Source organism: Embiotoca jacksoni, unplaced genomic scaffold (assembly GCF_022577435.1).
Source record: "Embiotoca jacksoni isolate LCO1_2020_lvr unplaced genomic scaffold, fEmbJac1.0.p SCAF_3, whole genome shotgun sequence".
Taxonomy (NCBI): Eukaryota; Metazoa; Chordata; class Actinopteri; family Embiotocidae; genus Embiotoca; species Embiotoca jacksoni.
This window is the reverse complement of record NW_027185381.1, coordinates 21,055,791-21,082,946: the sequence shown is the minus strand read 5'-3', so window position 1 is coordinate 21,082,946 and position 27,156 is coordinate 21,055,791. Positions and strand designations below refer to the sequence as shown.

The 27,156-nt window shown below is 40.9% G+C and overlaps 1 protein-coding gene across 3 annotated transcripts in view; it reads right to left on the bottom strand.

Annotated features, from left to right (window-relative positions):
- Positions 1-26,101, bottom strand: part of btbd11b (BTB (POZ) domain containing 11b) — a 71,323-nt gene extending 45,222 nt beyond the window's left edge. For 2 of the 3 annotated variants that reach the window (XM_069162132.1, XM_069162133.1), the window contains exon 1: positions 25,079-26,101. In XM_069162132.1, coding sequence (XP_069018233.1) covers positions 25,079-25,931 — 853 coding nt within the window. In that variant the 5' untranslated portion in view covers positions 25,932-26,101. The remainder of the gene's footprint in view (positions 1-25,078) is intronic. The other variant, XM_069162135.1, reaches the window with a different exon arrangement.
- Positions 26,102-27,156: the final 1,055 nt, after the last annotated feature.

Sequence of the window (27,156 nt, the reverse complement as noted above, 5' to 3'; positions counted from 1 at the left end):
ACGCCATCCACGTTCGTGTGTGTGAGAGAGAGCACGTACATATACAGAAGCAAGCAAGAGATCAGTGTGTTTTTCTTTCCTGTAGCCTTGGTGAAAATACAGTAGTGAATAATGCACTTTGACTGGATGAAAGTGAATCCATGGTTCAACATAACTCAAATACAGGGAAGATTTATAAAAAGGACAGATGTGGTTAGGAGGTTTGTTTAAAAAGTGTATTAGCAATGTAAATATATAGGTATAATAATTTACACATAAGGTAATTTGGATGAAAACATCCAATAATATTCTAAAAGACCACGTGAATGGACTACATAGAAGACACTGAATGTTAATGTGCTGCACTTACACATTTAGGTCAGAGTAATTTAGTAATTTTGTTGCCTTCTGGCAAAAGCTGCATCATCATCTGCTCATTCTCAGCAGTGACTCATGTTTGACTTTAAAGCAGCAAAGAGAGACTTGGATGACCGAAACGCAGTTGTACAGTGTGAGAAAAAGACAGTGAGGAGTGATGAGTTGGGTGCAGCAAGAGTGCGGAGAGAAAATCAAAAGAGGAAATCAATGAAAACAGGGAGACAGTGATGGACAGTCAATAGACTTAAGAGGATTTGGAGACGACACGGCCAGCTACTGACAGCCACTTCCCCTGTCATCAAATGTTACAACGATACAAGCTGCCAAGATGTGACTATCAATCACCTGCAAAAAGGCTTCTGCTGTCGCTTGCGATGACCTTGTGGCGCACGAGTGTAGATGCAGAAGAGAGACAAAAATACAACCTGAAGGTTGGAGCGCAGCGCCAATGCTCTTTGGTGGAAAATGTGATAGTGTGTCTGCCCTGGGCTGTGTGAGCAGGACAGAACAGACTGGAGGAGCATGTGAAACACAATCGTTCCCTGTCAGCTTCAGGTCAGCAACTTTCACAGCACTAAAATAGGCCTTTGTTGACGACCCCTGTAATCAGTGTTTAAAAGCGCCGCCACATTACAGCTGATCTAGCTTTTGTCTCCCATTTAGCTTCACTTATGTTTAGCAAACGGCGGCTGGAGGCGGGCTAAAATAAGGACACGGGAACAAAGGAAGCCTTGAAAAATGCTTGGATGGTATGGCGACTTTCTTTTGCCCTACAGAAACAAACTACCGTGGCTGAACACACATCTTGAGGGTGTTGATACCAGAAAAGCCGCGATGACATCAATAGCTGGAGGCTGTCCTAGCCACTGGTTCGCAGCCATCCAGTTGAGGACTCCAACATGAGGAGCTCCACCCACCCTCATGTTGCCTCGAGGAACTGCACAGGCTCAACCGGAGGGCTGACAGACCACTGGCTCACCCATCCAGAACATTGAACTGATTGACCAGAAATGTCCATAGACGAAACAGTTGTACATGAAAGTGACAGGGGAGAGGGAGTGAGGGCAGCAGAGTAAATTGTTGGATTGACTTAACACGAGTGGGAAGCAATAAAACTCCCCACCACACAAACTAATGACTACAGCATGCAAACTGCAGAGTGCAGTCCCTCCCTCTGCTTTTCTTTTCCCTCTCTCTCTCTCTGTCTCTTTCTGCATAGCCCTTGAAAAAAAAACCTCATCTCTCAACCAAAACAGAGGACAAAGCTGTCATTTTATGTAAGTAACAATGAACACAAACTAATTCTGTTTGTACTATTTTAGGATCAATCCAACCTTTACAGAAGTCACAGTGCTAATGTCCCTGTTAGGCCAAAGACAACAGAATTATGCTAATGCATATTTAACAGCTACTGTGGCTAATGAACGGGGATGACCTTTCTCTGCTCCTCCACTTTTCATCTGTAAAATGAATCGAGTGGTTTGCCTAAGGTCCCCAGCAGGGAGAATGATATCTGAAACCAGCCATTACACCTGCCAGGATGCATTTCCCAGGTAGAGCATGGTAAAGACAAAAAAGCAATAACGCTGTCAGAGCAGGAGGGATTCAGAGGGGAGAGTGTACGAGTTCAAAGGTTTATGCACTGACTTTCTTTGCAGGTGTGCACAGTTCCTGGCCTGCAGGTGTCCAGGTGTAAAATGCCCTCTTGCCCTCATTCAGACATAAAAGGGAAAATATGTCCTGCAGGCCCCGGCTGTGGAAGAAGGCAGGATGATGCAGCAAGTGTTCGAAAACAGGTGGGCGCTTTCACCTTCTCTCTCTTCAAAATCATACGTCATCATCACTGCATAATCTGGGGTTATTTGCATAATTAGGGAGAAAGTATTTCTTTCTACTTTTTTTCTTTGTGTGGCATGATTGGAAATGTTTTCATTTTAAAATATTCATGTTTCAGCAGACCTGGCAGTCACTACAAATATAACTATCAAAATGCATTGTTGGAAGTCTACCATGTGGCCACTTGCCAGACACATACAGTATATTGATTTCTGATATTTTTAGCAATTAATGGGGAATGGAAAATTTGCATTGAATGTTGCAGTTTTTGTTCAAATTAATTCACCACTCAAACAAAAAAAACCTGGGAAAATATAGCCCTAAAACTATTGACTAGGAACGCTTCATAATTTTTGAAGTTTTGAATAGTCATTAAAAAAATCAAAAGTTGAATAGTTTATGCGATTATCATTTTGTGTTATTTCCATTGCTTTCACTGGCCTTTGGTAATAATGCATTACTGTCATCAGAAGGTGTCAGTAAAGTGCCCAAAAGCTGTTTGGCAACCAGTAAACAACAACAAATAAATAAAAGAGGAGAAAAAAACAACATGCTACTACCAGGCTCTGGTAAAGAAGGTGTGTGTGGCTCTATCAGATTAAATGCAACAGTACAAACAGCAGACTTTTGCAAAGACAAATACAACCTAATAAAAGTTGTGTGTGTAACTTCCTCAAAACAATAAATAAAAATTAGTTACAGTGACCTCTGTCAGGCAAAGCTAGCAGATCAAAAGTCGACCCCAGGTTTGCACAGTTATTTGGGAATGAAGCACCGAGCAGATGGTCCATCCACAAATCCAGTATCAATGGCTGGCTTTGTCACCAAACAAAGCCAGTTTGCTGTTAAGATATGCAGAGCAAACACCACCCTCATCTCAAAGATGATCGCGAAAGACGTGCTTCTCATCCTGTTGGTCTCAGGTGAGAGTATTTCAAATAAATTTTTGTTTTGCTTGAGTTTATGGCGCGAGTCTCTCTTTCTGTGTGGTGGGTGGGGAGTTGAGAGAGGTCCTCAAATTATAGTCAAATAGTCACAGAGAATATCAAATAGTATTTCTGCTTAAAATGCCAATCCCTACTATTGACCACTACATGAAAACATTTAGTGATCCAAAGATAATGTCCATCCCTTTCCCAATCAGAGTCAAGTTTTGTCTGTGTTGCATACCCCAACCCGTCCTTTCACATTTTAGATTCAATGTCAAATTACTTATATGCTTATCCATAAATGCAAAACATTACTGCCTGCAATACCAATGTACAGCATATTATGGATCAAACATTTTGGGAAATAGTACTTTCCTTCTTTCTTACCAAGAGTTTAAATAAGAACCTTAATACCACTCTCACATTTGTAGATAAATATTTAGCTACTACAGCCAGCAGCCTCTTAGCTTGGCTTACCACAAACACCAGACTCACTAACTTTCTCCTTCATCTCTCTTTCCTTTCACTGTTCCTTATTTTATATCTGTAATGACACTTGCTACAAATAAACAGCTGGCTCCACAGGGAGTCAACCCCAAAACAAAAACAACTCGAAGGCAAAGCAATAACACAGCACTGCAATAAATACTACCTTTGTGAAGGTTATCATGTGCAATTTTAGTGACTGATCGTGTCATATCTAAAAATTCTAATTTTGTTATATCGCTTAGTTGTCATGTTAGATTGCCTCAGACTTTATTGTATTTGTGTTATCGTGTTGTTGTGTGTTATATCTGGGCAGCCCCGGCACTGAATCGGTGTGAGAAGAGCACGGTCATTGTGCACATCCTCACACAGCTGAACACTCACGGGACGATCCCTCATTGCTCCCACGCATGCTGATCAAACACCACTGTGCTGTTATTTGAATGGCTGGATGTTTACTCCATTGATTAGGGATTGATTTTACTTTGATGTATTCAAAAAAGTGTTTTGGTGTCAGTCGTTTAAAGAGATGATACAATTGCAAACAAAAGCCATGAGAGCCATGAGCCATTATCTGGATGGTCCGCAGGGGTCCCAACAAGCAAAGATTTTCCTGAATTGTAAAGGGGAGTTTCACCCGTAAATCCCCTCTTTCAGCTTATTCTCCAACTCCTCTTGTAACAATGAATGTCCAACCAAACAAACTGTTTCACAGAGCCTACTTTTATACGAAACTGCTCCCTGATGCATTCCCCATATTACTCTTTCATGGGTAGGACTGGGAACCAAACTTTAATACTGTGATGGCACTGACTGAATAGCTTCAGTACTATACAGTAATGAAAAATAACTTGTCATTCGGTACCAAATTTGTATACCTCATGCTTCATCTGCACTAATACTTTTTGTATTATAAATGCAAAACTTTTGCAATGTTTAAGAAGGAGTATATCTCATCAGTGTCCGTGTGCCACAATGTTTCACACATAGTTTCTACTTGGGCGACCTGTCCACGTGGATAAAATCCCTTTGAGAAAGTAAATATAACATTAGACCGTCTTATTTTACTCTTTTCAAAGTTATTTTTGGCCACACACCTGTCTGAGTGTCATGCACTACAATAACTGGAGGCTTATCAATGCGCAGCTGGCTGGCTAGCATCTACTGATAGTATAATAGACGTTTGGGGAACCGGTAAATTGTGGCATCTAGCGGGAGAGGCCTTTAGGGAACGTTGGTACATTTTAGTGTCAAGTAATAGCTCGCATGTGAGGCGTTTAGAAGACATCTGTAAATTGCAACTACACTTAATAACTGAGGTTATCCTGTCACCATCTAAACTGCATTAAGACTAAAGATTTGTACCATAACCTGTAAGTAATTTTCTGTTGTTCAGACACCGGTATCAAAGTCGAGGTATTGGTACTGGTATCAGAAATTATTTAACAATGCCCCGCCTTACTCGTGGGATACAAACGAGGAGAAGACAGGGACAATTTTGAGTTTGAAGAAAGCGCTAATAGGACATATTTCATTGTACATAGTTATGGAAAATTTGGTGTCGCCTTTTTGTATTCCTATTTCAGTGATATTTTGCTCTTGCTGAGTTCACTCAAAAGCAGGATCAAACTGAGGATGTGGGCAAATGTGACACAGCAGAGACGGTAATGAGCGCCCACAGTGTGAAGGATCAGAGACACAGTATGACATATTAATCTCCTTCCATCCTCAGGGAATCTGACACCACCAGAACAAAACAGGTAAGAGAGGAAATTCAGTTTGAAGTCGTCAGCATTGTTGTTTTTTTTGCCCAATCTCTGATTACAGATCTTTCAGATTTCCATTACTTTCATACATGTCAGCGACACAAACAATGTACGCCCTCAAACAATTAACTTAAACCGTATTGTTGTTTGATCAGCACAAGCCTGTTGGCATTTGGTCTTAAGGCTCATCCTTAAAGCAACAGTTTAATGTCTTGGGAAATTCATGTATTTGCTTTCCTTCTAACCGAGAGAAGAATCTATATTAGTCTTGTGTCTGCATATTAACTATGACCCTGGACTGAGGACAAGAATTAGCTCATTTTAGCATCAAATTCAATCATTTGTTGAATCCATACACAAAACAGAAATATAAATATGACAATTGATGGTTTTATGGGGAGTTTTCAGCTGGAACTATTTCCTGGAAAAAAACAAAAACAATGAATGTGCAGTTTGCAGGAGTCTTGTTGCCAGGATTGTGAACATTGTGTCCATAGAAAGACCTTTATTTCACCTAAAATCACAAACTGTCCAAAAAATTCTGCTCATCAATGTATCCTGTAGCTAATTCTCAGCAAGGAGGTAAATAAGGTTTTTCCCAAAATGTCAAACTATACCTTTCATGCGCAGACATGATGCTCAATCGCAGAATAAGTTTGTTTTCCCGAAATGTTAAACTATTCCTTTAAGAAGAAAATAATTTTTTGTTTTGTATTTGATTGTTTGCACGCTTCAATACCCCCACTGGAATCACAGAAATAAAAGACCACAGAGTGTTGATTCTTTCAGCCTGGAATCGGCAAACTGAATGTTGTCATCACAAAGTGTGCTCGAGGTCTTCTTGCTTGTGGATCGGGGAATGTTGTTCTCATAATAGAACTTTCTTCATGTGGCTCTCTGCCATCTTTCCTCCATTACACCATGGACCTAAAACCCCCAAAACCAACATGACCACAACCCAAGCATATGGGTCTTCTCTGTTCAGTACGCCGTCTCATCCAAATAGGTCCGGTGAGGCGCTGTGTGTTGTGATGTCATGGGGCAATTTTTTGATTACCAGAGCACCCAGTGAACATGTGAAATCCATACAAGCTCAGACACAGACGAGCAATTAACGATTATAAATGAACACCGTCCCCTGCAGCCAACACTGATACTGTGAAGGAGCAGCTTGTGTTTGCAAGGACAGAAAGGACTAATTAAGAGGAGCTCACTTCATAAACGCTGATCAGATAATGTGATGTGACACACTTGTGTGGAAACAAGGGTGCCTTAAAGCTCCCTTCATCCTGAACTGCATCCACAGTGATATCACTGCAGTGGTTTGGGCCCCAAGAGATGAGCTGTTGTACATTGTTAAAGACCCATCATTATGGGCTCTAGAGCCATCCACTACAAAATCAAAAGCACATTCGATGAGCTGCATACAGTTTTCATAGGATGGCTAACGTTTCCAGAAAATAGCACTACAGAACACAGACGGTATAAACATGTTTTGTTTTTTTAGAGACAGCATTTTTAACATTAAATGCTGAATTTTTGGCTTACACATTGACTTAAGCCGATTTTCACGTCCTGTAATCTCTAAATCCATCTGTTTTGGTACACAGCATACAGTCAGTATTACACCTCACTCGAACAAGGCACTTCATAATTTCTGTCAGAGCAGCTCCAGTTGAACATGTGTTCCAATGTTACTTGAGGCAAGCTCAACAAAGCTGAGCTCCAGCCACATTATGTAGTTTCCATGTGTAGAGAAATAAAGTGGGTTAGATTTTCAAAGTGGAGCATATCTTAATGGTTCCTTATTCCACTGAGACCCTGCCAGTAGTGGAGAGTGAATCCAGTACATATATCTTGAGTCATTTCTCCATCAGATGAGATTTGTTCTTATGATGTATGACTTTTTGGGGGGTTTTGGAGGCAAGCTACATTGAGATGGTTCTAATTTATACAACTATAAAAGTTTCTCCTCAAAAGTGGCATGCAAACATATACATCCACTCATGCACACAGTGCATAGGAGACTGAAAGGCAATGGAGCCTGGCAAACATCTAGGACTTGCTTTATTTGCAAAGTTTGAGCTGACAGCCTCGAGTCTGGAGTCCAATAAAATTATGAAACTGAGGCGTGAAAGTTGACTAAATATGACATGACAGGCCCAACTTTCATCCTGCCATAAATCAAAACAGCTCCAATTATTCAGTTGAGATGAAGAACTGAAAACACTTGTCTCCTGCTTTTTTCTGAAAAATGCAAAGCTCTGAATGTGTAAACTTGTCCCATATACTAATAAATACAAAGCTCATCACTAAGTTATAACGATAAACATTCAACTCCATACAGAAGATATTTGAATGGCACTGCACTTAAAAAAAAATATTTCCAACCATCAACTCCATATGAGGACTTCACATTTCTGGTAAGAAGAAAGAAAATCTTGAAAATGTGGCTTTGTCAGCTAGGGGTAACTGAAAGATTTATCTGTCCCGAGTCCCTGAGCAGATCAAACTTATCCTCCTATGCTGTCATTTTTCTCCTGCTGACAATCAGGCCTTGAAAGGCATCCCTCGTGTGATAAGTTGGACATGATTTATTTGCCAGAGTCTGCATCACAAAGAGGAGACATTTCAAATCTCCGCACACAAAATTTCACAGTTCATGGTTGCCTAACTTCGGTTATACATAAAATGACCCTCTCTGTCAAGCATCAATCTCCACACATTCACTCTTAACCTTTACAATGTCTGCTCTAAATAAGAGTCTGGGTACAACCAATCCCGTTATCCCTCCAATCACAAATTCAATATGCCTTTTGATGGAAATAGATTGGATGGAGCAGGTCAGCTCTCATCCTGACAGAATGAATATGCAAATAACTTGTATCCGTTTAAAATCTAGTAATCCTTATCCGGACAAAATCATGTCCCACAGCATCTTCAAACACTCTATCTCCTCGGCTGATCCGACTATATACTGTGACATTAGAGCAGCATTGAGAATGTGTTTGGACAACGTGCTGTGCTATCATCCACATTAGACACTGTGAAGCACAGCTGAGCCAGCCCCAGTGCAGCAAACAACATGACAGACATGGAGACATTTAACCTCCTAACAGCAGCTAGATGGCAGATATTTCATCAACTGTTGCACTTTCTTTTTCTCTCCCCTGTTTAACTTCAATGGGGGGACACGAGGAATGCAGTCATCCTCTTATCAGCCTGCATCGGACCTCAACATTTCCTCCATTAAAACTGAAATCAGTCTGAAAATCAATGCCGGTTTTAGATTGTCTGCTCTGCCCTTTGGATGACATATCTGCAAAAGAGCAACAAAGAGCTTCTGATGCTGTGGATAAAGTTTTGAATCTTTGCATGTATGGATTTGGTTCGTTCCTGAGGCTTCCTTTGTTACTCAACACCCGTCCCCTCCAGCTCCCTTCAGTTGCAGCAGCTAAAACAGACACTGTGATGTCTACGTGATAATCTTTTTGCCCCCACAGAGGGTAAGACTCGGGTCAATATCACTCACCCTGCCTCAGGAGCGCTCTCTCTCTTTGCCTGTGTTATTGTTATCAAACAGCCAGAAGTGGTGGGAGAGGCCAAAGGGCACGGTCTCCAACACGATGCGCCTGCAACCTCTTTTTCCAGAGGAATCTGCCTTAAAACATCACCCGGCAGAGAGCTGCAGTCAGAGTGTCAGAGGGCATCATCACTCAGGATAATAAGAGCGTGACAGCTTAAAGAAAAGCAAGCGAAGTTTTGGGCATTATGTTTATCTCATCTCTTCACACAGATGATCTGAGGATCTTAGAATGATCGGCCGTATAAACAATGCAGAGGCAGAACGTGGAGTAGACTCATGATCACCTGCGCTACAAGTAGCACAGGGGCTCAATGCACTGCAGGGGAGTTTATACACCTGGTGGACACGTCTTGGTGTTGATATTCTGCCACACTTCATGATCAAGATCATTGTGCGATTTTAGGATGTGAAATTCATACACCACAAGCTGCTTTCAGGTAACATCACAGGTGTCATAAAGACAGTTTGACATATCCTATTTTTTATTTTATTTTGTTTACTAATCAGGGGCAAAACATGTTACGTCACACTAGATTAAATTACGTTCAGGCTTGGTGTTTGTTTTTGACTCTTTTCTGCTTCCTTGAGTTCATTAATGACACAAACATAAAGCATGCTGCACTTGTCTTTGTTCTGCTTTACTTTACTAGAAGTCTTAATGCAGAAGATTTTAATTGAATAAATGCTGTCTGTTGAATCAACATCTATCACTGAATGAGGTAATTCAATAAAGATTGAGCCTGTGGCTCACTGATGAGAGCCCCTGCATTTGCAGTATTACGTACAGAAGTGGCAGCGAGTCAGTGACGACATTCTCGGGGGGGAAAAAAAAAAATCACTAGCGGTGCGCAGTTCGTGAATCGTTTTACATCACTCAGCAGTGGTTGGTCCGCCAGAGGGGGAGGTGGAGCTAATACAACAGGCTTACTCATCAACTGCCAACTGACTGACATCACACAAGCAACACCGTTTAGATCAACAAAATTTGAGATTGTTTTAATCTCAAGTAAAGGCAGAAGTACCACAAACTAAAAAAATAATCCTTTACAGGTAAAAGTGCATTCAAAATTTAACTAAAAGTAAACATTTATGGAAATGTTAAAAGTAAAAATATTATCATATGACAGAACATAATCTATACAATTAGGTTTTTACTGCTGCTGCATTAACATGCGAGTAACATGTTAATAACATACTTTATAAGATGACGCTGTGTTTTGTAGTTAAAAGTCAATCTGTAACATAATACAGGATCTGTGAAATAAATGTACTGGAGTAAAATACACATTTTCCTCTTAATTATGCGGCAGTACCAGAAAATAGAAATAACCAAATAATGAGGGGCAGACAACAACTGATCACCAAATTAAAAATCTAATCGTATTAATCTAATCACTGAAACAACATCTCTTTTCTGGTATTCTCAGTTGTCTTCTTTTGACTAACCTTCCTGTTTTCCAACCCCTGACACTGACACGCTGACACACGCACACGCACACACACACACGCACACACACACACACACACACACACACACACACACACACACACACACACACACACACACGCACACACACACACACACACACACAGGAAAGGCCTAGCGTACTGCTGCACCTCCTGCCTCCCTCTCTGGGCTGTTGTCATCCATCTTTTCAAGTGCCGGACGGTAGCCCGCAGTCACTGTGGCAGCGCTGCTTTTAGGTGCCGCTTAGCCTGCTTGGTTCGCACCACTGACAGGCGAGCAAAGAGACTAAATTGGATGGCTGCGGCTTCCCCTGCCAGCACAGCCGACCCTAATAGTTCACTTCAGATCTCAGCTCAGCCTTCTCTCATCTGACACACACACAAAATGTGCACTGTCTTGTTTTCTAGCTCTCTATTCCAGTGTTTTTCACCTCGTTTTCCTGCCCTTCATCGGCTACTCTTATTCCCCCCTCACTCTCAATAACTGTGATTTCACAGAACACGCAGCACATGCTTAAACGCAAATTGGGTCTCTGTGGGAGTGCAGCCAGCTGAAGTTATTTCATTCACTGTGGAAGTTCTGCAGGTGTGCTAAAGGTTACAATAGCATAAATCATTTTTGCAATCAGTTACCACCGAGAAACCATCCATAATTTACATCCAGGATGAAGAAAGCACCCGAATTTGACATCGTTAGAGGTGAGACTTTGTGTACCAGTATGTTTCATTTCAAACACTCTCTGGTGCCACATTCCTCCTCTATAGATATATTAATGAATGTAACGGAACACATGGACAAGCGGATCTAATCAGTGGTGAAACTGGTAGCTGAATCTCCATCCACTCCTGGAGATAAAGGTCTGATCTTTTTAATCCCACAAGGCATTAAACACACACACGCCTTCAGCAGGGGGCAAGAGACCTGAAAGAAATTGCTTTAATCATTACACTCAGTATCTTTCCCAGGAGAAAACAGGACTGTACACATACATCACATGTATAAAGGGTTAGTTCGTTTTGGGGTAAACCTAACAGCAGTGCCTCGGGGGTGATTCAATTCCAGATGCCTGAATAAACAATATTCATGCTTTTCATAGATTTCATGAAAATTCCCCAACACATGCATTTTTCAGCAGGTTTGGAGATTATCTGAAAGTGAACAGCCCTTCTTCACAAAATCCTGAAGCTCATCCTCGTCCTCTCCTTTACAAAGTAGACTTCCAGCTGTGAGTGAGACCGTGAGGATCAGAGCTGCGAGGCCGAGCTGATGCAACATCATGCCAGGTATAAAACTGACAGTCACATCTGTCTCACCAGCAGTGTGTCATCCTCTCAACTCCTCTCTATGCTGTGAGTCACATAGTCCTCCGAAACCTCTGTCTGTCCAAAGAGAGACAACAACTGAACTAAAAGACCACAGCATAATGACAGGGCTGAGTCATTTATGGTGGCTTTTTATCACTATTGTTTTGTGGCAGTGGTGTGGGTGTTTCCCAGAAATTAGCTTTGATTATTGAAGAGGTAGCCTGTGGAGAATGAAAATGGTTTGGTTTGCTTTCAATATTATTCGTGAATATTACTCAACAGCAAAATTAATTACATACAAGTTAAATCCTTCATACCAACATGCCATCTTGTGTTTAACAAAGGTAGAAATAGAAAATAAGACATTTAACAGTCAACATTTTGGTGGTATTTACTCACTAACAGCTGCATCCAGCAGCTCATCAGGAGTCCCATCTCCACAATCAATCAGACTAACTCACTCCGATAGTTGCAGCTTAAATTGCACATAATTTTCACATTTTGTTGCACCTATAGAATATATTTACTGCATTTTACTCATTTATTCCATTCTATAACAAAACACTACTGTGTTTTTTATGATTTTATTATTTTAACCTGCACTATTGTAATAGCTCTTCTTACATCTTACATATGTGGGCTAAGGGACTGTTGTGCAGTATATATTTTCTAACATAATAAGTGTTATCTATTATTATTGTTGCACTGAGATCTCATAGAAACACTCACATTTGCCTTCTATGAAGATATTTGGTAAAATGACAATAAACTCGATTTGATTCGTGACACCGCAGAGTTCACACACACAAACCAGCTGATTCCTGAAAGCTAGATTTCCAGTGGCTAATTATTTAGCTTATGAATACATAACTTTGCAGTCACAGGTAGGTGCTTTTCTCCTCTCTTGGCATAGAAGGTATCCACCTCCCACACTTCCTGCTTTTCTGCCAAGCTAACTGGAACCAGCAGAGTCTCATCACTGAGTGCAGAGAGGACAAACTGATATGAATGCAGCAGACCTGGGATAAATAACTATCATAACTGAATTTTACAAAGTATTCCCTTTCACAGCTTGAACCAAGAAATCACACTGACAACTGTGAAGCATCAAACACTGCCTCTGACCAACATAATTATGTATAACTTCAATGCTTGTGTATCCCTGTAATACAAGATAACAAAAAATGTGGTGACTTTTAGTTTAGAATAAATAAACTTGGACTGTAAAGAGGGTGACACTAGTCCTCAAAAATTCAACCCGGTAACTATGAAAACTACAACTCGGTAATATTTTTCAATGTTTTACTCAGCCTTTCTCTAAAGCCCATATAGTCGCAAATGTTCACTGAAAGTTTTTGAAAATGGGAGAAAGTGGGTTTAGCAGAACATAATATACCAATTAAGATAATTCCCCTAAAGGAAAGTTGAATACAGGAATGATGAATAAAACATGCAGAGCTGATTTAGGTGCATTAGTGCAAGGCAGTATTTATATTTTGGGTTTAAGGTACTATAATCTGCTAATTCTCACTATAACAAAATATACAGTTTTATGTTTCAGTGTTTTTCTTTAAAAAAGATGCGCGAAGGGCAGAAGTTGCTATATAGTCCCTACTCGCATCCGTCTTTTCACCGTGAGATTGTTTTTCTGCCACTCTGACAATGAAAAGCAGGAACCAGCATATGTTACTAATAAAAAATGTCAAGAAAAAAAAATTGACATATACCTTCTCCTGTGGCAAATCTGTACCATATGTTGCTAGTTCAGCTGGGTGGGGGGTGAGCAAACTCCCTTAGTTGGAGTGAAGGATGTTCATCTGTTTAAGTACAGATTTTGAGAGAAATCTTCTTGGCACTCTATATGTGGACCGAATGTCGTGGTTTTTGTTATTGTCGTCTGACACTTTTCTCATTTGCTTCCTCTCACATCGCCCACACACAGCCCCGTCCACTCCGCAGCACAAACTACAGTTACAGATTGTTGTTCGATCCGGAGGATATCTGTCATAGTTCAGACACATATCTGTCTGTGGGTAGTGTGTGCTCAGCCAACGGGGCCTTCCACGTCTGGATTGACAGAACTATTAGAGCCCTGCCAGACACGTAGAACGGGACAAGGTCACCTCAACTCAGCACATACTCTGCATCAAGGCGGTGGCAGTGTTAAATCATTATATCGGAGAAATTGAAGACGCAAGAAATAGAGAATAAGAAATGGGCAGCAGAAATGACACAAAGCAGAAAAGACAGTGAAAGAAAGAGAAGAGACAAGTGGATGACATCAATTAATTCACATCTGGGTTAGTCATATGAAAATCTTTGGGCTGCTTGTTTCAGGACAGGCTTTGACTGAGGCTGCCACACATTGGAAAACAGCGAGAGGAACGCTGTATTCACTTTACTCAAACATGCACGCAGTATACTGTATATGCAGCGACACACACGCAGTCTGAAGGTCAGTGGTCTGAGATCTCATGGGAGGTAATGGAATACTGGTCCAGTGGAACAGAATCAGTTCTGCATCAGCAAATCTATCGCCTGCTTAAGCACTACGAAGCCCCATTATGTGCCTTATTTCATAATGTCTTTTCATTGTTCACAAGGAAGCTTGCACACTTTATAGAAATAGGTTTTAAGTGTGATGTCCTATATAGTGGCTTTGCAGATTCAAAATACAAACAAAGAAAGACTCATCGTCAAGGCCATTATAACACTTAGATTGTTTCCTCAGTATTTTTCACGGAAAGTTGCATAAAATATATCCTGACAGTATTTTTCAACCTGTATATTTGATTTTGATTTATTTTAGGCCAATAAAAAATGTGCAGCTGTTTATGATAAATATAATGGGTTTATGAATCGCATGCTTTATTTGACTTTCATGAATGTGGAGAAATTTGGACTTTCAACACCGATACTGAACTGCTTTTACAAAGCTCTGTCAAATGTGTGTATTTTTTTTCCAACCTACAGATTTCCCAACAGACCAGAAAGTATTGCAGCAACAAGATGAGTTCGGAGGATTGTGGTGCAACTCTTTCTCTTATTACTGTCACCACTGATCCCGCCCCGTGCAAGTGAATGAAACGCATTCAGACACATGTTCACCAAAATTCACTCTGAGAAATGTAGGAAAACAGCTACTCATCTTCACGTACTGCACATGCGGCAGACGGATGGATAGTGGGTACATTTAAGTTCATGTAATCATGTTTTCTCAGATTTGAAGAGTCCACACTTCATTTGAATCTCAAACCAGTGAGCAGCATGTAAAAGACTGAGTAATGACGCAACAGACGGTGGCGGTGATGAGCGCAAATCAGTGCACATAACCATCTATCCAAGGATAATTTCATCCTCTAGTAAAGGTATGTATTTAAATTATGGGAATGCTGGAATAAAGTGGTTTACAGACTGAAATAACAGAAGTTCTGCTCCTAACGATCACTTCAGCTCAGTGTGCCATGGATTAGCAAAAACTGCAGCATTTAACATTGGCTGCTCGGGCATAAAGGAGAGAATTGTCTTCACCTTGACTAATCCGCTGTAAATGTTTAGGAAACCCAGCGATAAATAAGCCTTAAAGGAGTAGTTTGACATTTTCAGATGTAGGATTTGCTCACTCTCCACTACAGTTAGCTTAGTTTTGCGTAGAAACTGGAAATGGGTGAGAACGCTAGCTGAGTTTGCATTACTTAGTGAGCTTTTCATTTGTTTAAACAAAAGGCAGAGAAGCCATTTACCTCTTTTTCCTTTACTTTCACTAAGAAAAGCTAACAATACCCTGGCTGTCCCTTTATATTTACCCTGCATATGAACACAGATCTTCTTACCTAAATCTTGAGAAAAAATAAGCATATTCCTCAAAATGTCAAACTATTCCTTTAACTCAATCCACTTTTTCATTATTTTCAACACTCACAGTCAGTGATCCTCATTAATGTGAGATACTGAGGTTGAAGTGAGCTGGACAGATAGTCGGAAAACTAGTGGATCATCTATGAGTTCCTCTGTTCATCCCCCAAAAAATGAATCTAAGCTTCTCTTAAATAGGGTTCAGTGGGTGCTCTAGGCAGATAAGAGCTCCTCTTCACACTGACTCGCTGACTGTCTGGCTCTGTGTACTTGATCTGAATCAACCAGCAGTTTTGATTAGTATCATCAGCTGAGGATTACAACACACACCCAGAGGACGCTAACTGTCACTGCAGATGCTGTTCTCAAAAGTAACTAACTGATCAGTGATGTTACTGCTGGCAGGTCATCTGACTGTCATCTTTGTGTTACTCTGAATAAACAACAACACCACCAACAGGTGAGATGATACAGGTCTGACTGTATGAGCACAGAGCTGCTGGTTACGGGTTCTGATCTCAGTAAGAGATGAAAGACTGTGTTTGCTGAAAACCTGCTCTGCTCATGCTGATTTCAGCATTTATCTGATGCAAGTAAATGGAAGTGCTACGCCGTCTGTGTGCATTAGCGTGTGTTGTGTAAATACATTGGAATTTTGGTTCTCAGTTCACCAATTGTGAATCCAGATGTGTCTGGATGTCCTGACATGCAGCTCTCTTTATCACATATATCACTTTTCTAATGGTGACAAGACAATTTCTTTGAATTTTGCTCAGCTCACATCAAAGAGGGAATACAAGTTCAAAGCTTGTTTACCAGTACCTTCTTCTTATTTTCCAGCCAGACTGGCTGGTATTTAAACGGGATCATTTCCCTCTATACAACAAAAGGAATTCAGAGCTGCAAAAAAACATGGAAGATACTGATGCTTGGCCCAACTAATCCACTTGCTGGTACTTGTTTGCTCCGACTTTTCTTCCTGCTATAATAAGAAGTAGACATTGCTTGTCTGGGTCTCATCTGTCACCCACAGCTTTTCTTATGGATTTTCCTGTTTTGATCCTTGCCATCTGTGCCTCTTTCTCTCCCTCTGCTTTTTCTTCCAACGTCGACACCATGAACAATTCATTCTTAGCCACAGCTTCACTGGATTTGGCTCTGGAGTAATTGTTAAACTATTCTGGTCTAGCAGTGGTATATTTTTATTTTCTACTTAACTGATAGCAAAATCAAAATACTGAGAAAAGATTATGGTAAACTTTCCACCTACGCTTTGGGAAAACTTACTAAAAACCACCCAGAAGATTCAGTCCAGAGGGAAGTAAATCCCTCCCAAAGACAGAAAGAAACAGCTAGAGCGCCCTTCATAATGCCATCTCGAGACATAAATACAACAGCTTTTTCACTGACAGCATTCAGCTAAACACACACATTATGTAGAGTGATTTTAAAGCCATAAGTGCACACTTTCTGGGTTGACATTGTTAGGGCTATGGTGGAGTAAATCTCATTTTGGAGTAAAAGGTCAAGCATGAAAATGAGAAAAATATACTGAATTAGCCATTAACGGCGGCAATTCCAGCACTGCACTGTTTTCTCAAATGATATCACACAGTGGCTCTGAGGCTTTTACCCTTGAACAGATTGTTCATACATATTGATTAAACTGGGCCAGATTGTAATGTTCAGGGCACAGTTTCATTAAGTCTACATTAAATAACGACTGAGAGGATTCTGAATAGTAGGATACTAGTTCTTTCTTTGTGTCTGCTTACTGTGTACAATGGCTGCAGTCATTCATATAGCAGATGACTGAAAACACAAGTCCATGAGCTGCAACACACAGAAATGAGTGACACGGTGCAGAAAAAAGGTTTTATACAATCCATTGAGGTGCATAAGAAAAATGTATGTTACAGGAGGAAAAAAAAGACACAATCTATTGCAGACATTGCCAGCAGGGTGTAGAGGTAACTGTATTCTATCACTTGTCTCCTCTTAATCATTTGAAGAAAAGTTGGCTGGAGTTCTCCTTCGTCGTACCATACTCTATGTCAAATCAGCATTCCTCATTTCCCTCTGAAACTCGCAATTAATACCAGATCTGCTCCTGGGCTGTGTTTGAGTCTGTGTGTGTGTGTGTGTGTGTGTGTGTGTGTGTGTGTGTGTGTGTGTGTGTGTGTGTGTGTGTGTGTGTGTGTGTGTGTGTGTCCCTCTCTATCCGTGTCTGTTGCCTGCCTTAAACGCCTGAGCGTGTCCTGCTGTGTAAGGGTTTCCCTAGCACAGATATGTTATATCTCACTCCCAGACATAATGGGGACTGGTCTCCACCGGTACAGAGTGGTACCGCTGCAGACCGCAGTCATTCCTGTCTGCCTGCCTTCACCACAGCATGTGTGCACCAGGCACCGACCTCGCAGAGCAACGCCAACTGTTGGATAAGGAACAAAAGGCCTGTGAGTGGAATAATACCGATACTCGATTACCTCCGTGCTACCAACACACTGCACAAAGCTACAACAGTAAAGTGTCACTTTTCTAACAGCACGCACATCATGCCCTCAACAAGCGATCCACTGGTTTTCTCACGTGATGTCAGAAATTTACAAAAGTGAGGTCTCTATTTTGATTTTAAATGCCAAGTGTCGGGTCAGCCAGATCGTATTCTGCTGTTAGACTTTAAAAAGAAAATCCCACCTCAGTTACACACTTCACACTGCATCATCCATTGATTTCCAGATGTGCTTCAGTGCTGTAATTTACTATTTTTGTGTACACACTTTCTCTAAATTTGCCTTTTCAGTTGGTGATTTTCCAGAATGCCTTCAGACACAAGTCAGAGGTGTGTTCTTTGTGCTGAAAAGTGCACATTACTGTCAGAGAAGTATGTTTTCTAGGCAAGAAAAAGTAAGAGTGAACTGAGAACAATGCCATAGAGCAGCATGTCAGTTGTTCAAATTATCTCAGATTACCTCTCAATAGTGTCGTGTTTCCCATGCGACTGGCAACAGCACAACAAAGATGCATTGCGTTACTGCACTGAATCCCTATCGATGCTGCCATTTGTAGATAATTTGGCATCTGAATGATCTGTGATGGATTTCTTCCTGTATGATTAATTAATATAAATGCAAATATGCAACATTACAATGGAACCTTTGCTTATTGATTCTGAGGGAGTTACAAAATAAACACATTGGTTTTTGTCTTCATCTAAATGTTTAGATAATGAAAATGATCATTAATTTCACCGATATTACAAACTAACACTTTACTACTATTCTTAATGACTATTATCTTTCAAAACCATGATTAATTGATATATTTGTATAAGTATGTGAACTGCATCCAGTAGTAAAGCCAACACTGTACTACTATCACCAATCATAATTGAATTTAGTTTCCTATTCACCCATCCTGAAGAAATGGTACGCAAGTCAGGTTGCGCAAGTAGTCAGCACGTCAGGTTGTCTGCTACTGGCAACCTGAAGGACATAAGTACAATATTCACTCTCCGTTCAGCTCTGGTTTGGTTTCACCAACATCAATGAGAAGTATCTGTCTCCTTCGATGCCAAATGCTCCACCTTTGTATTTTTACTAACTTTATCTGTCTGCTCTTTGGTTGGATTGTTGCACAGAGTGGCTTTTTTCTGAAACCAGCTGCCTGGCTCGATAGCTAACTATACTATATCTTGATGATTAAGTTAGCCACAAATACTCAACTGTAGCTGCATTGTTGCACTCCACTAAGTTCAGCCATATTTGGCCACCTGTCCACATGAATAAGACAAAACAAAAGCAATACGAGCAAAACAGAGCAGAAAGAGCAAAGTACTATTTACTTGTTTAAATGACTTAAGGGTGAAATTTTCTTTTAAATCCTTTGGCCAAAACGGCCTTGCCCAGACTTGAAAACTCATCTCACACCTAAAGTGTGATTAAAAACTCGTCCCGAAGGTGGTACATCTCCCTGAGCAATGACTATCATGTTCCATTTGACATTTTCTGTGACATGCACACATCATTAGAGAAATAAAAGAATCTCTGTGTCCCGGGTCTGGAGGGAGCCATAAGAAATACCCCACCATATAGAGTAGTTTCCTGTTCTGACAGGATACCACAGCCTAAGAAGGGAAACCCAACACCCACTTGCAAATAACACCGAGTCAGACATGATGAGAGAGAACCCTGACATCTTGATGTATGTGTGTGTGTGTGTGTGTGTGTGTGTGTGTGTGTGTGTGTGTGTGTGTGTGTGTGTGTGTGTGTGTGTGTGTGTGTGTGTGTGTGTGTGAGAGACCTGCCATATGCTGGATGTGCCAATGCGGAACTGCAAGCTGCAGTAGGTGAGAGAAGGTATCGTAGCACGGGATAATTATGAATGTTGAGTTGAAGCCTGACATATCAATTCACAAAACAACCAAGAACCAGCTTTCGCTCTCTTTTTTTTTTATATATATATGGCTATAAATAAATCCATCAACATTATATAACATACAGTATATACAGTATAAGCCGACAACTACTGAGTCACATATATTAATATTATAGTTATTAATAACTCATTTTAAAAAGCACTGACTTGACATATGGGAAATACACGTAATTGCATCCTGATGAGAGTTAGATCAGATGATCGTTACGGTGGTAAATTCATACAGACAGTCTGTTAATTTAGCTTACAATTAAGAAACTTTATTGGCCCAAAGGGATGACTTCCTAAAATATTGTTGTCACTGTGAGGTTGCCAGGCAACCAGCAGTCACTTCCTTGTTACTGCTCCTTGTCAAGAAACTGTCAGGCACATAACAGCCCATAACACCACAAAGCATTGTTTGATACACTTAAATGTAATGAACAAAGTGAATATAATGTGTTTAATGTTCACCGCTAGCAGTGCTGTTAACGGGCTTTGTTACCTTTGGACAAAGGCTTCCTGTTTCCTCCTATTTCCAGTGTTTGTGCAAAACTAATCTAACTGACTCCTGGATTTAGTTTCCTATTTGCTATAACAGTCATGAAAGTTGTATCAAACTTTTCAAAAATGTTGTGATGAGAAAGTAAATAAGTGTATTTTCTAAAATGGGAATTTATCTCTTTAAGTGAAAGAACCCCCACCCCTCAATTATTTGGCTCATATTACTAAGGTATCTGATAGAGCCTAATTGTTCAAAAAGGAAAACACCCTCCAAAGTAAGTAGCCTATTGAATTTGTGACAGCATAGAAGTGGAAATCCGCTTTGTTGGAGGAGATGCAATAAAGATATTCATAAAGGCCTCCTCACAAAGCTGGGTCACCAGCGTTAGCATAATATGGAAAAATCACCTCAATTACTCCCACTTGGCAGAGAGAGACCGAGAGAATGGATGGAGCGATAAGGAGGTTGAATTTGGCAGGCAGCGGCTGCGTTAAGGTCAACCCACCCTCGGAAAGACTGGCTGGTGTCTTCCAGTAGGAAGAGAACAAATGGTGCGGCTTTGTTTCGGCCTTCTCTGTCACTGCAGATACGTTTCCTGGAAGAGGTCTAGAATAAAAAATGTGGGAGATTATTTTGCACAGTGTGGAATTTACTATGTGCATTGTTAATCTAATGCTCCAATAGATGCACATCTCTAACACTGTAAAAAAAAAAAACTATTCCAATTCCAGTCACATTTCCTATCACCTGGTTAGTGTCAGTTCAATAATCACTCTCCTTTTAGCTCTGTTTTTGTGTCCACCGTTTCCTCCAGGTACATATTTGTCTCTTTAGCGGCTAAATGCTTAATTATGTTATGTTCATTATCAAGTCGCGAACTTCGTATGTCTGCTGCCAAGTGCTGGGTAAGTAGAGCGCAGTCAGTTTTTGGAGCGTGTTTGGCTGGAAATGGACAAAAACTGCATTATGGAAGCGGTGAGAATGAACCAAAATAGTAAAGCAGTGAGCCGTTAAACAAAACTGTGGGAAAATGTTTCAGAGGGAGGGTGCTATGGAGAGGTACAATGTGTTTGAGTGTTTCGGGTGACTGGGTGGAGGGGTACCATCCATATGAAAAATATACAGGCTATATTCTGTAAAATGTACATTAGTTACACATGTTCTGTTACGTACATAATTATGAGCCTTGAAAAATAAGTTCTATACTTTGATGAACGTACAATATTTGTCTCTGAAAGGAATATTTTTGTAAAAAAAAAAAAAAAAAAAAAAAAAGTATAGACTACACAACAGCAGCTGGGTACTGGCTTATTGGACAGACAGATTTATGCAATAAACGATGATTTAACAGCGACCAACGACACTCACTTACTAGAAAAGAAGTCGGTGATCTTATGCCACGCATACAGAAAGTATACACAAACGTTATAAAACAGCAGCTATGCACTGGCTGTTATGAAAGTAGGTTCACAAAATATATTGATGAATAGAAAAGGAGAAAAACCTTTTCAAATTGTTGGAACAAACCTGAGAACCTGAAAAATGTGTGAACCCCTGACTACTTTTAAATCCAAGCTAAACAATATAAATGCTCTTTATTCATTCTCTCAAACCAATGGAAAAAAGTGAACACTGAATTTAGGTGGGGGATTTTGTAATACTTTGAACCAGACAAAGGTTTCATACTAACATTTTATCCCTTATGCATATTTGACTTTCTTAGTTTTCCACTATTTTTTTTTATTTTTTTATTTGTATGCTTTTAACTTAAACTTAATTAAAAAATATACCAATTTTTGTCTTTTCGGGGGATGGGTAGGCCTTTAGGGGAGGATTGTGGGTCAACAGCACGTTCCACGTAAGTGGTTTACTTTATGTGAACGCTGGGAACCTAAAGATTAACTCAACATTCGGCTCAGCACTGTGTGTCAAGTTATTTAGCCCCTTTTCAGCTCAGCTAGCAACATGGTACCGATGGATGCCTTAGGTAGTCAAGTTTCATATGTATCTCCATTGTAGTTTTCTAACTGAGCTGCTAATTCAGTTTCAGAAACATACAGAGAGAGAGGGAGAGAGAGAGAGAGAGATGTTATATTCTAATATTTATGTAAGAATTTATGCTTTGGCAACATGTTTAATCCAAACGTCATGCCAATAAAGCGAATTGAACTGAATTGAATTGAAGAGCATGAGAAAGTCCGTCATCATCCTGATGATGCTAATGAGGAGACAATGTGAGCTTATACTGTAGCAACTATAGACTTTATTCCAAACAATCATTTGTAGCAGTTTCAGTTGAGAGGAGTTTAGCAACATTCATAAAGACATCTGAAATTCACTTTTGAGTGTCCATTTTCCTGCTACTGAGCCTCTTTGTGGTGACATCATGTGACACCTTTGATCTGCCTGACCTTAAATGTCATTTCCCACTGGACTGAAAATTTGAAACCTAAAATTCACTATGAAATACTAACTGAAATCAAAATAATATTAGAATATGAACAAAAGTAAGAAAAATAAATACAACTTTTTTCATTTCAGTTTTTTCCAATTCACAGTGTTGGACATGCTTTTGGGCGGCTGTGGCCCAGATAGTAGAGCTGGTTGCCCACTAGTCCTAAGGTTAATGGTTCAATCCCCAGTTCCTTGTGGAAAGAAGTGTCCAGTGCTGAAGTGTCCTTGGGCAAAAAAATGTAACACTAAATTTCTCCAGAGCATTGTGCATGGCAGCTCTGTCACCATCGGTGTGAGAGTGTTTGTGTGTGAATGGGAGGAAAAAGCTGCAAAGTGATTCATAGACTGCTATGGTAATTAGGCGCTATATACTCTAAGTGCAGACCATTTACCATTTACATGCAGGTCCTCTACCATCGACCAGTAGGTGCTGCAGCACCCTGCGCACTCATAGCTGCGACTGCTGGACTATCCCACAACAATGAGTAAAAGCCCTGTAAAGCCCGAGTGTAGTAATGTTATAATTCTCTATAGGTTCATCACTACAAGCAACCCCATTCACATTCTAGTCATTGGATCCATTCATTGTAGGTGTTAATGCTTATTTTTATGTTCTTTTGTTAGATGACAATTAGCCAACTACCTCTCTACCTACACATTACACAACATTAACTTCATGCATCATCACTTTTCTAGCCTTGAGCCTTTTTTTCAATATTCCGTAAGCTCCAGACATTTCATTGCATCTGATCCTATCCAACGGTCCAATGCACCAGTGATCACTCACCACATCTCTTCCACAGCTGGAGCCTCACTGCATGCCAAATGGCCTGAGTGTGCAGAGTGACTGAATACTGATATTACGACTATACAGTAGTTGGATGTTGGATTTTGGTTTCTTTGAACTGTATGTGACTGATTTTGGCATTTTTGCACTTTGTGTCAATATATAAAGTAATATACATGTACAATGATACTGTATGTTGTCATCAGTGCAAATGAAGGCTATTACACTGTTTGTGAGTCTGATTCTGACAAATAGAAACCAGCTAGCATGCGCCTTTAAAACGAGAGGTAGACTGACAAAGTCCTTCTCTCATGATGCCAGGCTTCTGCTGGTGATTCATCAATATAGTCACAGAGTCTCTCAAAACTTCCTCTCTCTCTCTCTGTCTGTCTCTCTCTCTTTCCCTCCCTCACTCTATAACTCAGTTTTATTCACATCACTCTGCATAATGCATGATAGCACATACGTCCCCCAAGGCCTTTTATTACGTAAACCTGTTGCAATAGGAGCCACAGCAGCACTTTTACAACATCCGTCAAAACAGGGGCATGCGTTAGAGTGGTTTCTGATGTATTGATGGTAAAGCGGCAGTGAAGTCTGAATACAATTAGACTTGTTCTTCGAACCCGGCTACTTTCAAAGCACACACCAAAAAGTATTTCTTCACGCTTGGAAAACCTGTGTAAACTTCCAGGGAAGGTAAACAAATTCAGCAAAAATATACAGAAATGAAAGACCTCCTTCCTCTTTGCTTGAAAAGAATAAATCTCACCTCTGCAGGGCATGGTTTTATGAAACCAGCAGGGAGAGCCCCTTTCACTGAAACCTCTCAAAGGGAAGAACTAAAGCTGTGGGTATCGAGCCCATCCTCATCATTATGGGCATTATGACAAACAGCCACATACAGTATAAGAGGACTATCAGAGAATATCATCTCCAATCTAAGACTACAGCAAACACAAGAAGCAAGCTGGCCACATGAGGATGGCTATACTTATCATCACCTGCCTGCAGCTGCATTTCACCTGCAAGAATGCCCTCACACTGATATCTCTCACTTAAAGTTTACACGTCTTTAATGAGAGAGAGGCAGAGCTTCTGGCAGCAAGTGAATCTGAGTGAATCCAAGCTACCTCTTTTTATAAATTCTGAGTCATCTGTCACACTTGTGGTTTGATGATACTCAAATCAAGTAAGGAAATCTTTGTGTTGCTCTACTGGTGTAAGTATATTGAGGTGAGAGGGGGGACTCCGCAGGTGACGAATTAAGCATAAGGATTTTAAATTTGTGCACAAACACCCTGTTGCATAGCAGCATTCATAACTCACCGCTTGCATTCTTCCCGCAGATCAGGTGCTGCCAGGACTGCAGGGAGCCCCATATCTCTGCATCGCTGTTGACGGCCTGCTCCAGGTTCTCCACAGTAAACTTGGGGATCCCATTATCCCGCTCCAGGAGCGCACTGCGCAGCACCCGCGCGTATACCTCGCGGAAGAGGCTCTCCATGCACGCAGCCAGGTAGATCGCCGCGTGCTCGTGGATCCTGACCGCAACCCTGCTGTCGACCATCCACCTGAAGAACTTCCCCACGTTGAAGATGAGTCCGCAGCGCACCGACTTGCCGCGGCTGAACTTGTCCTCCTCCGTGCTCATGTTGTACAGGGACAAGGCACTGAGGGCCGCACTGATGCAGTCCATCGAGACGGTCCACGACAGAACGATCTTTATGGCACTTTGGATCTCGTATTTGGTGCATTTGGCATAACGCAAACTTAGGCGCTGCGCCTCCTTGGCGACCCTCACCAGGGCCCGGCTGACCAGCACCGAGAGCCTGAGCAGGACGTCCTGTGGGGGGGTCGGCAGGCTCATCTCCTCGTCCTTGCTCAGTGCGCTCGCCACTTCCCCGAGGCTCCACGGCACATCCTCAAGCTCGGGTAGATTAGCGCACTGCCCGGTGCACTCCAGGATCTCGGCGTCCTCGACCAGGACCGTGTTAACAGTGTCCAGACTGTTGTGTCGACTGTGCATCGAGTCGGTTAAATGCCAGTTATTCCCCCCATGTGCCTCTGAGCAGCACAGCGACGCACTAGAAGATCTGAAGGAGTCGGCGGCTCCACCATAACCCGAATCTAGCGTCAAATCCTCCAGGGTCCTCGCTACTGACTTGCTACTCCTTGCCATAACTGCACTTCATGCTGTAAAAGAGGGCTTGGGAAAAGTGGAGGGAAATCTTGAAGACGGCGGAGTTCGGATACGCACGCACGTTCCACAACCTCTGCTAACTATTATATGGTTAATTCTTTTAAAGGAAGGCTGTAGTATGAAGTTAAAGAGTAGTATCTCACTAGAGTGCATCAACAGTCACACAGTGCTGTACCAACGCAGTGCCTGACAGATGGGGGCGGGGCTGTGGAGAACCAAGAACAGCTGTCAGCCAATGAACTCTCTGGCAGAAGCAGCCAAGAGTTTTAATTGGATCACTTGCAAGGATCAATAAAAAGTCACTGATGTAGCACCTGATAAATATTATTAGGCTCATATAAAGCCAAACACTGATAACAGGTTGTGTTTTCATTAGTTTACTTATGACAAAAAAAATATTTCTCAAAACTCTAAAGGAGCACAACTGCAGAAATCCTGTGAAATGTTCCATGTAAAAGTAAAATGTAAAAGAAAGAAATTGCAGTGAATAATAAATCACCTAATATAGAAGCAGATGAGTTTATGTAACCATATTTAGAGGACAAGTCCACCAGAGGATCAGGCTTTTCAGATATTTTCTGAGGGCTCATGTCTGATCGTAACATGACTCAAGACCATTAATAATAGATTGCATGCATAATGTATACTTCTCTGTTCCTTTATAGGAGAACTCATTGAAAAGATCTGAATTACTTCCAAGGTCATTTGCTGGGATCACTCACATGGTCTAACCTGAGTGTTGGCTTTTTTGTTTTTTACTCTGCACCCACTGACTCTGGCTCTTCAGAACCTGCATTAATGTTTATCCATTCTAATATTAACTAAATTGAAAGCCACAATGTATCATTTCTTTATTCTCAAGAGGCTACAGCATTTAGATTGTGGTTACTGAAAATGATCCGTCACACTGCAATGCTGACTGAAATCAATTCAGAGCAAATAACTGTGAAATCTTAAGGTTCAGTGTAAAATAGTCTGAGTAGTGGAAATAATTCATAGTGGTGGGTTAAACAATACTCCATACTGGGGACTACACTGTGAGTTCACTTCTCAGATGCAAAAGGACTGTATGAGCTTCTGCATTTGACAGCAGGTTAGATTCCTCTCTGGAGCAACAGTGAACCCTGGTGATGTTACAATCAAACTTCAGGTTATTTGTTGAGGCAAAAGGCTTGAGACTTTGTGGCATATCAGAATCAATATA